At 45.7% G+C, this 12,980-nt stretch overlaps 1 protein-coding gene across 3 annotated transcripts in view; it reads left to right on the forward strand.

Moving 5' to 3' along the window:
* Positions 1-12,980, forward strand: part of CCDC186 (coiled-coil domain containing 186) — a 188,966-nt gene that overhangs the window by 39,046 nt on the left and 136,940 nt on the right. For all 3 annotated transcript variants that reach the window (XR_013622393.1, XR_013622394.1, XM_078771761.1), the window contains exon 8: positions 8,376-8,474. Coding sequence is in view for 1 of the 3 variants with exons in the window: in XM_078771761.1 (XP_078627887.1) it covers positions 8,376-8,474 (99 nt within the window). In the remaining 2 variants the exon portion in view is untranslated. The remainder of the gene's footprint in view (positions 1-8,375; positions 8,475-12,980) is intronic.

The following is a 12,980-nucleotide window of genomic DNA, read 5'->3' on the forward strand; positions in this document are numbered from 1 at the left end:
TAACACTTCTCACACATGCAGCATACACCTTTCCCTTCAACTTCAACGACACTCCCCTCCTCATCAGCACGCCACTCAGTTCCCGAAACTTCTTCCATGCACATCTCAATCCAGCAACCGTTGCCGAGTCTGATCCACCTTCTCCATTCAGCATGTCTCTGAGGTAGCAAAATGTTTTCACACCTTCCAGCTTCACGCCGTCTCCAAGATCCAACTCAACATTTCCTCCATCTGCAGCTCCCTCTGTGCACACCTTACATTTGAATGTGGCTGCCACACTGGTTAATGACCCTCTCAGACCACTACATTTTTGATGAATCCACTCAGCGCACATTGTACATTGAATGGAGTTCACTCCGACACCCTTCCTGCACACAGCACACGGACACTTCCCAGTTCTTTCCACCTCACCACATGCTTTACCACTTGCCATCACCTTCGTCTTTCCGATATTCACCTTCAGACCTTTTGTCTCCATACATTCCTTCCACTTGTTCATCTTTTCCTTCAGTCCATCCATACTTTCTGCAATCAACACCAGATCATCTGCACACAACAACTCCCACGGTAAACCCTCCTTTACGTTCTGAGCCAGCACCTCCATCACAGCTACAAATAGTAGTGGACTTAGTACCGACCCCTGATGCACTCCCACCTTCACCTCAAACTCACCACTGTTCCCGTCCTTCGTCCTTGCAGCTGTGCGCGCTCTTTTGTACATTGCCATCACAACTCTGATCAACCATTCCTCCACTCCTAACTTCCTCAATGCCCATGTCACTACTTCGCATGGCACCCTATCAAATGCTTTCTCCAGATCAACAAACCCAAGAAACAACTTCTTCCTCTGCTCCATGTACTTCTCCTGCAACTGCCTCACAATGAAAAGCGCATCTGTCGTTCCTCTTCCTGGCATAAATCCAAACTGCATTTTGTCGATCTTCACTTTCTTCCTTATCCTCCTCTCCAACACCCTTTCCAATACCTTCATTCCATGCTCCAATAACTTTATCGCTCGATACAAGCCACAGTCCAGAGGGTCACCTTTCCCCTTGTATAGAGGGACGAGGGTACTCAGTTCCCAATCCACTGGAATGCGGCCTTCTTTCTCCACCAGATTACAGATCTCTGTCTTTCTCTTCACACCCCAACTTCCTGCTGCCTTCAACATATCTCCCACAACTCCCGTCGGCCCTCCCGCTTTTCAACTCTTCATTGCTTTTATCGCTTCCCGAATTCATTTATCGAATCCCGGTCAATCGCTGAATTAACGCCAGGGGGGTTGACTCAGCCTGTCATCCTTCCGAGGTCGGCAAATTGAGTACCAGTTCACTGGTAATGCCCTGCTTGTCGTTAAAGGCGGCAAAAAGGGTTGGCGTCAGGAAGGGCATCCGGCCGTAAAACATTGCTTCAAAAAGGGGACCGAAAAACAACAACAACCACAGTTCCCGAAAAAGGCCAACTCCCGCTTGCGGGGAAAAATGGCCTCTAAAAGGTGGTTTTTTTTATTGCTTTTATCGCTTCCTCAACTTCCTTTTCAGTTATCTTCTCTGCCGGTCCTAAAACTGGGTTACTCTCTATGTTGCCATCCCATTCATTCTCTGCATTCAACAGCATTTCCATATATCTCTTCCATCTTCCTTTAATTCCATCTGGGTCTACAACGATTTGTCCCACTTCATCCTTCAAGCAACTCACCCCCATCACATCACACCTCTCTTTCGCTATCTGCTTTGCAATCCTGAATACCGCTCTCTGACCCTCTTCCGAATCCACGGGTTCTCCGAACATTTTCCTACATGCCTCCTGCGCCTTTGCTACCTTTCTTTGCAGCCTTCTTGGCTGCCTTATAACTTTCATGCTCTGCTTTTTCTGCCCCCATACCCTTCACCTTCTGCCACTCCTTGAACTTCATCCTCTTCTCGTCAATCCTCTTTCCAACTTCATCATCCCACCACCATGTTTCCGAGTGCCTCCGTGGTCCTTTTGTCCATCCACATACCTCACCAACGGCTCCCAACAGACTATTTTTCATTGACATCCAACCACTTTCAAGCTCAACCACATCATCCGCTACCCTACTCAGCCTCTCTTTTAATGCCTCCCTTACTGTCACCTCTTTCAACCTCCACACCTTCGTTCTCGGTTGATACTTCACCCGCCGAGCTCTCCTCGCACCTTTCACCCTTATGTCGCAGACAACTATGTGGTGCTGTGAAACAGCCTCCTCCCCCGGGATCACCTTTGTGTCCCGGAGGTGCCCCCTATCTCGCCTACGCACCATCAGGTAGTCAACGTTGTCGTCGACCCACCTGACGTGTATGTCACAAGCTTATTGTCCTCTTTCTGGAACTGAGTATTACAAATCAACAAACAGCTCCATCAGCAAACTCCAAAATCCTTTCACCTTCTCCATTTCTCACACCATATCCGTAACCCCCATGAACTCCCTCAAAACCTTCCATACTCCTTCCCACATGTCCATTTAGGTCTCCTACCACAACAACTTCCTCATCTTTCACGTTTTCCATCAGCTTCTCTATCGCACACCAGAACTTGTCCTTCTCTTCATCGCTCCGACCAACCTGTGGAGCATATCCCGACATATACCTTACACTACTCCCATGCCAAATAAATAAATAACATCTTCTCGTGTGCAGCATTGCCGGGGAGCCTTTGGTGCTCGGCGATACCACCGTGCAGCACATTAAGACGGTATTGGGAGGGAGACAACAACAACAACAACATGCATTTTAAGTCCATGTTCCCTGCTAGAGCGGGGGTTAGCCTTGCGGTCCCCATGACAATCTTCTCCATTTTGCCCTATTTTCTGCATCTCTCCTTGTTAACCCCCTTGCCCGCATTTCTTCTTCCACCATCTTTAGCCAAGTCTTTCTCGGTCTTCCCCGTCCTCTACTTCCTTCTACATTAACTTCCATCACTCTTCTCAACCAGTAACTTTCATCCTTCCTCAATACATGACCAAACCATCTCAACCTGTTCCTCTTCACAGCATCAATCACAGGCAATATTCCCATCATCTTTCGCAATTCATCATTTGTCTTCCTCTCTCTCAACGATACTCCGCACATCCATCGAACCATTCACATTTCCACCCTTTCCAGCCTTCGTTGCTGCTCTACGTTCATTACCCATGTCTCGCTCCCATAAATCATAACACTTCTCACACATGCAGCATACACCTTTCCCTTCAGCTTCAGCGACACTCTCCTCCTCATCAGCACGCCACTCAGTTCCCGAAACTTCTTCCATGCACATCTCACTCGAGCAACCGTTGCCGAGTCTGATCCACCTTCTCCATTCAGCATGTCTCCGAGGTAGCAAAATGTTTTCACACCTTCCAGCTTCACGCCGTCTCCAAGATCCAACTCAACATTTCCTCCATCTGCAGCTCCCTCTGTGCACACCTTACATTTGAATGTAGCTGCCACACTGGTTAATGACCCTCTCAGACCACTACATTTTTGATGAACCCACTCAGCACACATTGTACATTGAATGGAGTTCACTCCGACACCCTTCCTGCACACAGCACACGGCCACTTCCCAGTTCTTTCCACCTCACCACATGCTTTACCACTTGCCATCACCTTTGTCTTTCCGATATTCACCTTCAGACCTTTTGTCTCCATACATTCCTTCCACTTGTTCATCTTTTCCTTCAGTCCATCCATACTTTCCGCAATCAACACCAGATCATCTGCATACAACAACTCCCACGGTAAACCCTCCTTTACGGTCTGAGCCAGCACCTCCATCACAGCTACAAATAGTAGTGGACTTAGTACCGAACCCTGATGCACTCCCACCTTCACCTCAAACTCACCACTGTTCCCGTCCTTCGTCCTTACAGCTGTGCGTGCTCTTTTGTACATTGCCATCACTACTCTGATCAACCATTCCTCCACTCCTAACTTCCTCGATGCCCATGTCAATACTTTGCGTGGAACCTTATCGAATGCTTTCTCCAGATCAACAAACCCAAAAAACAACTTCTTCCTCTTATCCATGTACTTCTCCTGCAACTGCCTCACAATGAAAAGCGCATCTGTCGTTCCTCTTCCTGGCATAAATCCAAACTGCATTTCGTCGATCTTCACTTTCTTCCTTATCCTCCTCTCCAACACCCTTTCCAATACCTTCATTCCATGCTCCAATAACTTTATCGCTCGGTACAAGCCACACTCCAGAGGGTCACCTTTCCCCTTGTATAGAGGGACGAGGGTACTCAGTTCCCAATCCACTGGAATGCGGCCTTCTTTCACCACCAGATTACAGATCTCTGTCATTCTCTTCACACCCCAACTTCCTGCTGCCTTCAACATATCTCCCACAACTCCCGTCGGCCCTCCCGCTTTTCCACTCTTCATTGCTTTTATCGCTTCCTCAACTTCCTTCTCAGTTATCTTCTCTGCCGGTCCTAAAACTGGGTTACTCTCTATGTTGCCATCCCATTCATTCTCTGTATTCAACAGCATTTCCATATATCTTTTCCATCTTCCTTTAATTCCATCTGGGTCGACAACGATTTGTCCCACTTCATCCTTCAAGCAACTCACCCCCATCACATCACACCTCTCTTTCGCTATCTGCTTTGCAATCCTGAATACTGCTTTCTGACCCTCTTCCGAATCCAAGCGTTCTCCGAACATTTTCCTACATGCCTCCTGCGCCTTTGCTACCTCTTTCTTTGCAGCCTTCCTGGCTGCCTTATAACTTTCATGCTCTGCTGTTTCTGCTCCCGTACCCTTCGCCTTCTGCCACTCTTTGAACTTCTTCCTCTTCTCGTCAATCCTCTTTCCAACCTCAACATCCCACCACCATGTTTCCGAGTGCCTCGGTGGTCCTTTTGTCCATCCACATACCTCACCAACGGCTCCCAACAGACTAGCTTTCATTGACATCCAACCACTTTCAAGCTCAACCACATCATCCTCTACCCTACTCAGCCTCTCTTTTAATGCCTCCCTTACTGTCACCTCTTTCAACCTCCACACCTTCATTCTCGGTTGGTACTTCACCCGCCGAGCTCTCCTTGGGAGGGAGAGGTGTACAATAATTGATTGATTAAGTGCATAATAATTTTTTTTTTTTTAATGATCGGAAAATAATTTCTTAATAAATTTGCTAATAGCATACCTCAACCACCAGTGTTTCATCCGAAGCTATAACTTTTTGAAAATTAAATGTCATTAATCAAAAGAAAAAAAATTATTGATTAATCAATAAATCAAAAATATCCTTCATAGCCACATCACTTGGTCACTGTCTTGTCTGAATATCAGCTTCCGAGCTCAAAAGGTGCCTGAGATATTGCCCAGATGAGAAAGAAAATAAATAAACAATAATCATAAAATAATCAATTGGCTAATAGAATACCTAAACCACCACCGTTTCATCTGAATCTAACTTTTTTTTTAAATTAACTAAGTCATTAATCGAATAATTAAATCATTAATCGATTGATCAATAAATTAAAAATACCCTTTACAGCCAAATCACTTGGTCATTGTCGGGTCCAAATATCAGCTTTCTAATTCAAAAGGTGCCTGAGATATTGCCCAGATGAGAGAGGAAATAAATATGTACTTTATAAATCGATAGTAATTAAGTAATTGATCAAATAATTGATTAGTCAAAAAACACTGTTTTTTCCAAAGCACTTGCTCACTATTGTGCCAAACTTTCAGCTTCATAGCTCAAAGAATGGCTGAGATATCGCCCGGACAAACAAACAAACAAGCAAGATACAAAGAAAGAAAATAACCAGTGTGAAAACTGAGTACTCCCTTTTAGCACGTATCATCGTCGGGCCCCCTTCGGTGCCCGGCGAAGGCGTCATGCAGCGCCTGGGGATGGAAGAGGCAAGGAGCGGTGTACAAAAAAGTGCACCGGCTCGCACACCTCTACGAGAGGAGTGCCCTTCCAGGCTGCCATTAACTGGACCTGCTCCCCAATCACACCATAATCCTGTGTCTTTCTGTACCTGGTTTTTTCTTTGTTGCGGCAATGGCTGGTACTCCCCGATCACGTGGCTCCTCCAGCACGACTTTCTGCACCTGTATGTCCATTTACCTCCTCAGCAGGGCCCATTCTAACTCCCCTCTCAACCTTCAAGCCCTGGCCACCATATTCCTATTTATTGTTCTCCCCTGTTCGATCTTGTTTTTTCCCCATGTCGTGCTCTAACGCTATACTTGACCTCTTTCCGGCATTTTTTTTTTCCCAATTCTATCTGTTTTAAATTAGTTCTGTCTTTGTTCCTTTTTCTCCCCACTGTGCCTCTTTTTACTATTCCCCGGGCAGCCCTTAGTGCGGCCTTAACCATTTACTGGATTCCCCCCTATTATCCCGGCCTGACCGTCCGCCAGTCTCTACTGCCCACTCCGCACATCCGTCAATGATTCCGCCGGCCAGACGAGGCTCACCCACGTTTTGGCTTGCAGTTCTGTCCTCATTTTGTCCTCAGATCTTTAACGGCCGAGAGGAGTCTATCCAATTTGTCCTTTAATGAACTTGCATCATTGAAACTGTGATCAGAACCTCCCCAAAATCCCCCAGAGACAAAGTGGTTTTATAATGTAATGAGGAACAGGGGGGCAGGAATCCAAATGAAGCAACTACAATCAGTAATAAACAGTGACTATCACTTATCCCTTTCTGTAAACGTGTCCACAAAACAACAAACTAATGGCTGTTCCTCACCCATCTAACTTATTGGGCTCAGTCTTTCCATGAGAGATAGACAATAGCAATGGATTGACAAGACAGAAAATACCCCAGCGATCCGGCCTGAGAAAAAGGTCGTGGGCGTGGCTAGCAGGGTGGGGCTTGGTGGAGTGCATCACTGGAGTAATGTTGTTGAGGGGAGGGGGGGGGGACCCCCACAGTCTCGCACGCAGCCTCATCCCCCCACCCCCCTCTCCTCCCTCTCCCCTCCCCTCGATGTTTCGGGCTTCTCCCCCCCTCCCACACTGGTTGTGCCCCCTTTTATAGAGTTTGTCCCCGCCCTCTGCCGGGACGCATTTAGCCCCTCCCCTCTCAGTTCCTATTGCTACCTAGCCCAGTTTGATGGTTTGAGGTTCCACCCGCTGGTTTCTCACACAGATGCTCCAGAAGGATGGTGTGGCAACCCGACGTTTCCTGCCCAAATATGTACTAGATGGCCATCCAAGTCGATTGAAAAGGAGATAAATGACCGATAACAAAGGGCTTGCTCCAATACATTGCAATAGAACAAAGGACGTTTATGCAGATGATTATGGGAAATAACTAACCTACCCTATGCAAAGTTAGCCCCTAAATGTCATTCCCCTAACGATGTATAGGTTATATTGTTCAACTATCATCAGCGAAGTGACAGGTTCAATGCTAGTAGTAATTAAACCAAAAAACAAATATCGATGTGCAATAACTAATATGATACAAAACATACAGTCACTAATTGTAATGCAGTGGAAAGAAAAATATGGCAACAAAAATAGTGTTAAAAACCTGAAAAAAGGAAGAGAACACGTTGGGTGAAAGGGAAATGAAAAAAAAAAAGTGAGCATTTTCCATAGTATATTTGAGAAAATACACACGTTCAGGAACATGATTGGTCAGAATGTGCATTGATTACAGATGACTCGTATGAAGGGGACATCGTGACAATCTCAGCCAAATTGTAATAATTTTGGAACCTTTGACTCTCCCTGCTTTTGCTCCGGATGTGGCTGCGGCCGTTGATCCTGTTTCTCCTGCTGATCCTGTTGCTCCTTTTGCTGCTGCTCTCCCCACCCCCTCTCTTTCATGGGATTACTACATATTCCAAAAGAATGGTTCTAGATAAATAGACCTCACTGCCACACATGTTGACGCTCAATGCTGCAAAACATGTCTTGAAATGTGAACATCAGAGAGAGGCTAACTAAAAAGCCACTGCCAACGTAACAATGCAAGAAAAGGAGATGCAAAATTAAATGAGAAACTCTTCGATTTGGGATTGAGCTTTGCCAAATCATCCACGTACATATAACATCCTTATTGTTACCATTATGCTCTATGGTAACTATTTCCTTGCTTCAAGTGGCTAGCAATTTTAAACGGATGCATCTTGGCCCCTGCTGTAGTTTGCCCTAATAAATCTCTTCATTATGTACATTAATTTATATAGTATGGAAATGTGAGGTTTGATTTAATATTTTTCGTGCTGTTGTAATCCATAAGCATAATAACGTGTGTGTGTGTGTGTGTGTGTGTGTGTGTGTGTGTGTGTGTGTGTGTGTGTGTGTGTGTGTGTGTGTGTGTGTGTGTGTGTGTGTGTGTGTGTGTGTGTGTGTGTGTGTGTGTGTGCGTGCGTGCATATTTCCTAGGATTATAAGCAGGTGAAGAGTGTCACATTTCATAACAAACCAAAAGACAATGAGGAGGATCTACAGAGACAGAAACAGGAAACATCCAATTGTGCAGAGGTTTGTGTTGAAGATACTTTTTTTTATAAACACGATCTAAGGCTCGTTGTGGAGCTGCCACAAACACGTCTCTCACACATCGACATACAGACGAATACGCAAAACACAACACAGGACTGCTAGATGTGACAAACACAGACACTGAGCTTGGGGGAAGTGCTGTCACTTCCCAGGGCACTCTGGGTACCAGCGACGTCACAACAATGGTGGCACCTTTCTCACCGCACTCAGCGGGGCATTTCATAAGAAGGAATTTCTTAATGACAACCTCTGGGGATTTTCCGTGCTCCATCTTGTTAGATGCTGAACGTCATGTAAAGAAGCAGCACATAGCATTTTAAAAAAGTGTTTCGTATGACTCGGCTGGTGGGGTTTGAACCACCAACCACCCAGACCCGGAGCGGATGCCATAACCATTACACCACCTAGTCTGGTCTGTCTTATTTGTATTTTTGCCAAAACATGACACTTATTATGCTGGATGTCTAACTTCCCATCCCAACCTTCCCTGCTCTTCCTCGGCTCCCTTTGACTCCCAACATCTCTTACTTTTGAAGTCTGTCTTTCAAGCTGTCTTCAGCGAACTTCCAAAATGATGCATGGGACAATTACACGAGTCAAATTGGTATTGGACACACTGGTAAACTATCTCGATCTCTGGATAGCATGTTTGAGACTCATTCCTTACCATTTGACCTTCATGCCTTCTGCTGTCTTGTGCAAACCCTGCGGCTAACAGCGGCTAACACTGTTTCCAAGCTCTATGTACTATTTTCCTTACTCCTCTCTACCAATCTGGAGTTTATCGATTAATCCCTCTCTATCATTCCCTCTCTACCCATCTGGAGAAATTATGAAATGGTTATCTATTTGGAACATTTATTGTAATGCAGGAAAGACTCATTCCCTCACCTTGTTCTTCCAGAAAGAAGTCGTTTAGTAGTTCATCCTTTGGGAAAAGGGTCCAGGTTTTCACCTCACGATCGCCAATAACCTTTTTGGGTAGATCGTATCTAAAAGATGGCCTCCAAAACAGGCTGCGGGTGTTCTCTGTACCACCATGTCCTTTTTCTGCTTTCCTCGGCTTGCAAATGCCTTCAAGGCCTTCATCCAAAATGTTACGAAAGATTGCTCCCCCTATAAGTCGGTGTTGTTTCACACTTCCCCTTGTGCTTTTCACTCCAAGCTTTCAAGTGGTGTCCATAGCCTTCTTCTAATGGTCTCTCATTTCGACTGCACCCACTGAAACTCCATCGCCTTTTAACCACAAGACCTTTTCACATGCTCGGGTGCATCTCCATTGCTGTCTGGTTTCCCATTTGCCCCACTCTGTCTTGTGATTGGTTGCATGCTATGGTGCTGAGTCACAACACCTACGTACATAAAAGGTTTATCGCCCTCATTATTTTTCTTTCATTACCCACCTGTGGATGTGGATGAAACATATGCTTGTGGATGCTAGATTTGTACTATTGTATATTGACACGAGGAAGAGTGCCCGTTCCAAGTGACAGGAAAAGCGAGCAAAAGTATCCCTCTCTCTCTCCTCCCTTTCCCACTCCCTTCTCTCTCCCCACTCTTGTGTCCCTCCCCTGTCTCCCACACTTCTCTCTCTCCCCTACTTCACTCTCCCTCCCCTATTGGCCACTCCCCTCCCTCCCCTACTCCCATCCTTCCCCCACTCCCCTTCCCCTCTCTATATGGCTGTGCTCTATCCTTTTTTTTAAATGGCTTTAATTTGCTTTTCCGTTTTTTTTGTTTGCTTTTGCTATTCAGTTTCTTTTATTTTAAAATTTGATGGAGCATACTCGTTACTGAGTGTCTGTGCCACCAAAGCAACTTCCTGAACAATTGTTATGTCATATGGTTTGCCATTGCCTTCCCAGCAGGTAGTTGGGACAGGAATTTGTAATTTGTTCAGGGTGCTGGCGATAGCTCGCCCATTCTTCATGGAGGACCCCGTGCGTAGGGATCTTTAACTTCCATCAACTAATTTCAGAAGATGGGACGCCCATAAAACGTCCATCGGAGGGACAGCACACCATTGAATATTCACCCAGTCTGTGAAACACCGGGATGATAGTTTATAGCTGTGCAGGGATTCAAACCCAGGCGAGACAGCTTAGAGGAAAGTGTGGGTACCTCGAGGTCATACTGTCAGCCAAGGTCATATCTTAATGGACTGTTAATAATCAAACTGCAATTCTATGTTGTATGTATTACTATACATTAAAATTGTATCATTAAAAATATAATCCGAATCGTAATAGGAGGACGTGAAAAAAATCAATTTTTCCTTAAAAATACATTTAAAATAAATAAAATAGTACTAAAAATGTAACAATAAAATAAGCTAAAAAAACAATTTAAAATACTATAAAAAGCACATTAAAAATATTTTTTAAATGTACGTACAGTATACGTACGCGTAGCTGCTGGTTCTCATTCAAAACAAAGGCGACGCCATATGCATTTTGTCCTGTGCTGCGGTTGCGTGCTTGCTTTGCCTTTCGCTGTTATTTTTGTGATTATTCCTTTACTGTGTCTGTGTTAGCAATGGGTCCTAAGAAGGATAGTGCTAGTGTTTCCAAGCGTAATGTGGTTACGATGGAAGATAAGTTAAATCTGATTAAAAGGTGAAAAGGTGTCGGTGATAGCGCATGCCTTAGGGCTGCCACGGTCGACGGTATCGACCATCATTCATGATAGGGAACGTATTCTCGCATACGTCACTGAAAAAGCGCCGTCGGCGAAGACTGCTGTCATGAATGTGAAGAGGGGTCAGATTTTCGACGAGATGGAGAGACTCCTTTCGTTGTGGATCGAATGCCAGACCCATGAACGCATACCAACGAGCCAGCTGCTGATACAGGAGAAGGCGAAGTCTTTGTTCCAGGATCTTCAGAAGAAGTACCCGGAGGATAAGGACACAACCTTCGTTGCAAGCTCTGGATGGTTTGCACGCTTTAAACGGCGCTTCAGCTTGCACACCGTCAAGATTCAGGGCTAAGCTGCAGCTGCCGACACCGCAGCCGCCGAGGAATTTCCTGCCACATTGAAGAAGATCATTGAGGACGAGGGATTCTTGCCCGAGCAGATCTTCAACGTCGACGAAACGGGCCTTTTTTGGAAGAGGATGCCCGACAAATCCTTTATCTCGCAGGAGGAGAAGACCATGCCAGGCTACAAAGTCGCGAAGGAGCGGCTAACTAATTCTTGGGGGTAATTGCACCGGCGACTTCAAGCTACGGCGTTTGTCTTCATTTTAAGGCATTTTTAAGGCATTACGCCTGGTTTACGTCAAAAACCAAGTTACGTCACGGCTTATGGAACCAATTGATGACGTAGGCCGGGGTATTGCTATATACAGACTTGGCATTTAATATGGAATATTTTTTTTTTCTTGACTTGGACTTACTTTTTGAACTCAGTATATCAATCTGGTGAGTTTCTTTTACCCTTCGGTGATGTCTTTGTTGAAAGAACCATGTCACTGATTGTCTTTCGCAGCAAGAAGTCAATAACAGGATTATATCACAGGTGGCATGACAAAATGAAAGGACAGGTACATTTGAAGATTGGCTTCACAATCGGGTATATAACGGTTGTTGCATTCTGTATTAGTGGAAAACAACTGCTGCATGTCTACAAAAGTTATTGCCGCTTCCTCTGGAGATGGTCCGTCAACTTGACAATGCTGTTTGTCATGGAGTGGTGGCTTTACGAAATTCTGGCATGAAACAGCGTGCTATTGCTCGGCAGTATGGCATCACTCAAGGTCAGGTGTCAAAGATCCTGAAACGAAATGCTCAGAGGGGTGTCCCTACTCCAATACCGAGGCCAGGGCGTCCACGCAGAACCACAAGGAGAGATGATCGCCAGCTGCACCGGTTAGTCTGCAATGGCCGTACCAAGTCAGCTAATCGGCTTAGGGCTGAGTGGCAGCAACTGACAAATGTGCCTGTATCCAGAAGGCTAGTCAACCAACGACTGGTTCAAGCAGGCTATCGTGCCAGGCGTCCCCTGAGAAAGCCACGCCTGACCAGACAACACAGCCAGCGCCGATTGCAGTGGGCCAGAGAGCACCGTCAATGGCAGCCAGGACACTGGAATCACGTGACCTTCAGTGACGAGTCTAGATTTCTGGTCTATCGTCAAGATGGCCGCGTCCGAGTGTGCAGACAAGTGCATGAAGCCCACAACGAAGATTGTATAGTGCCAAGAGTCCGAGGTGGTGGGGTGACCGTTTGGGCTGCTTTTCATGCAGGGGGCAAAACTGACCTGGTTGTTCTGAATGGAAACCTGAACCAGTTCAAGTACAGGGTCATTTTGGAAGAAACATTGCTTCCATTTGCTCGTGCAGCCTTTCGAGGAAACTTTGTCTTCCAAGATGGCAATGCATGGCCTCATCGTGCTCGCATGATCCTACACTTTCTTGCTGACCGTGGTGTAGAGCATATGGAGTGGCCTGCCATGTCCCCGGATATGAATCCGATAGAGAACTTG

This window comes from Myxine glutinosa, chromosome 2 (genome assembly GCF_964187855.1).
Source record: "Myxine glutinosa chromosome 2, kmMyxGlut1.1, whole genome shotgun sequence".
NCBI lineage: Eukaryota > Metazoa > Chordata > Myxini > Myxiniformes > Myxinidae > Myxine > Myxine glutinosa.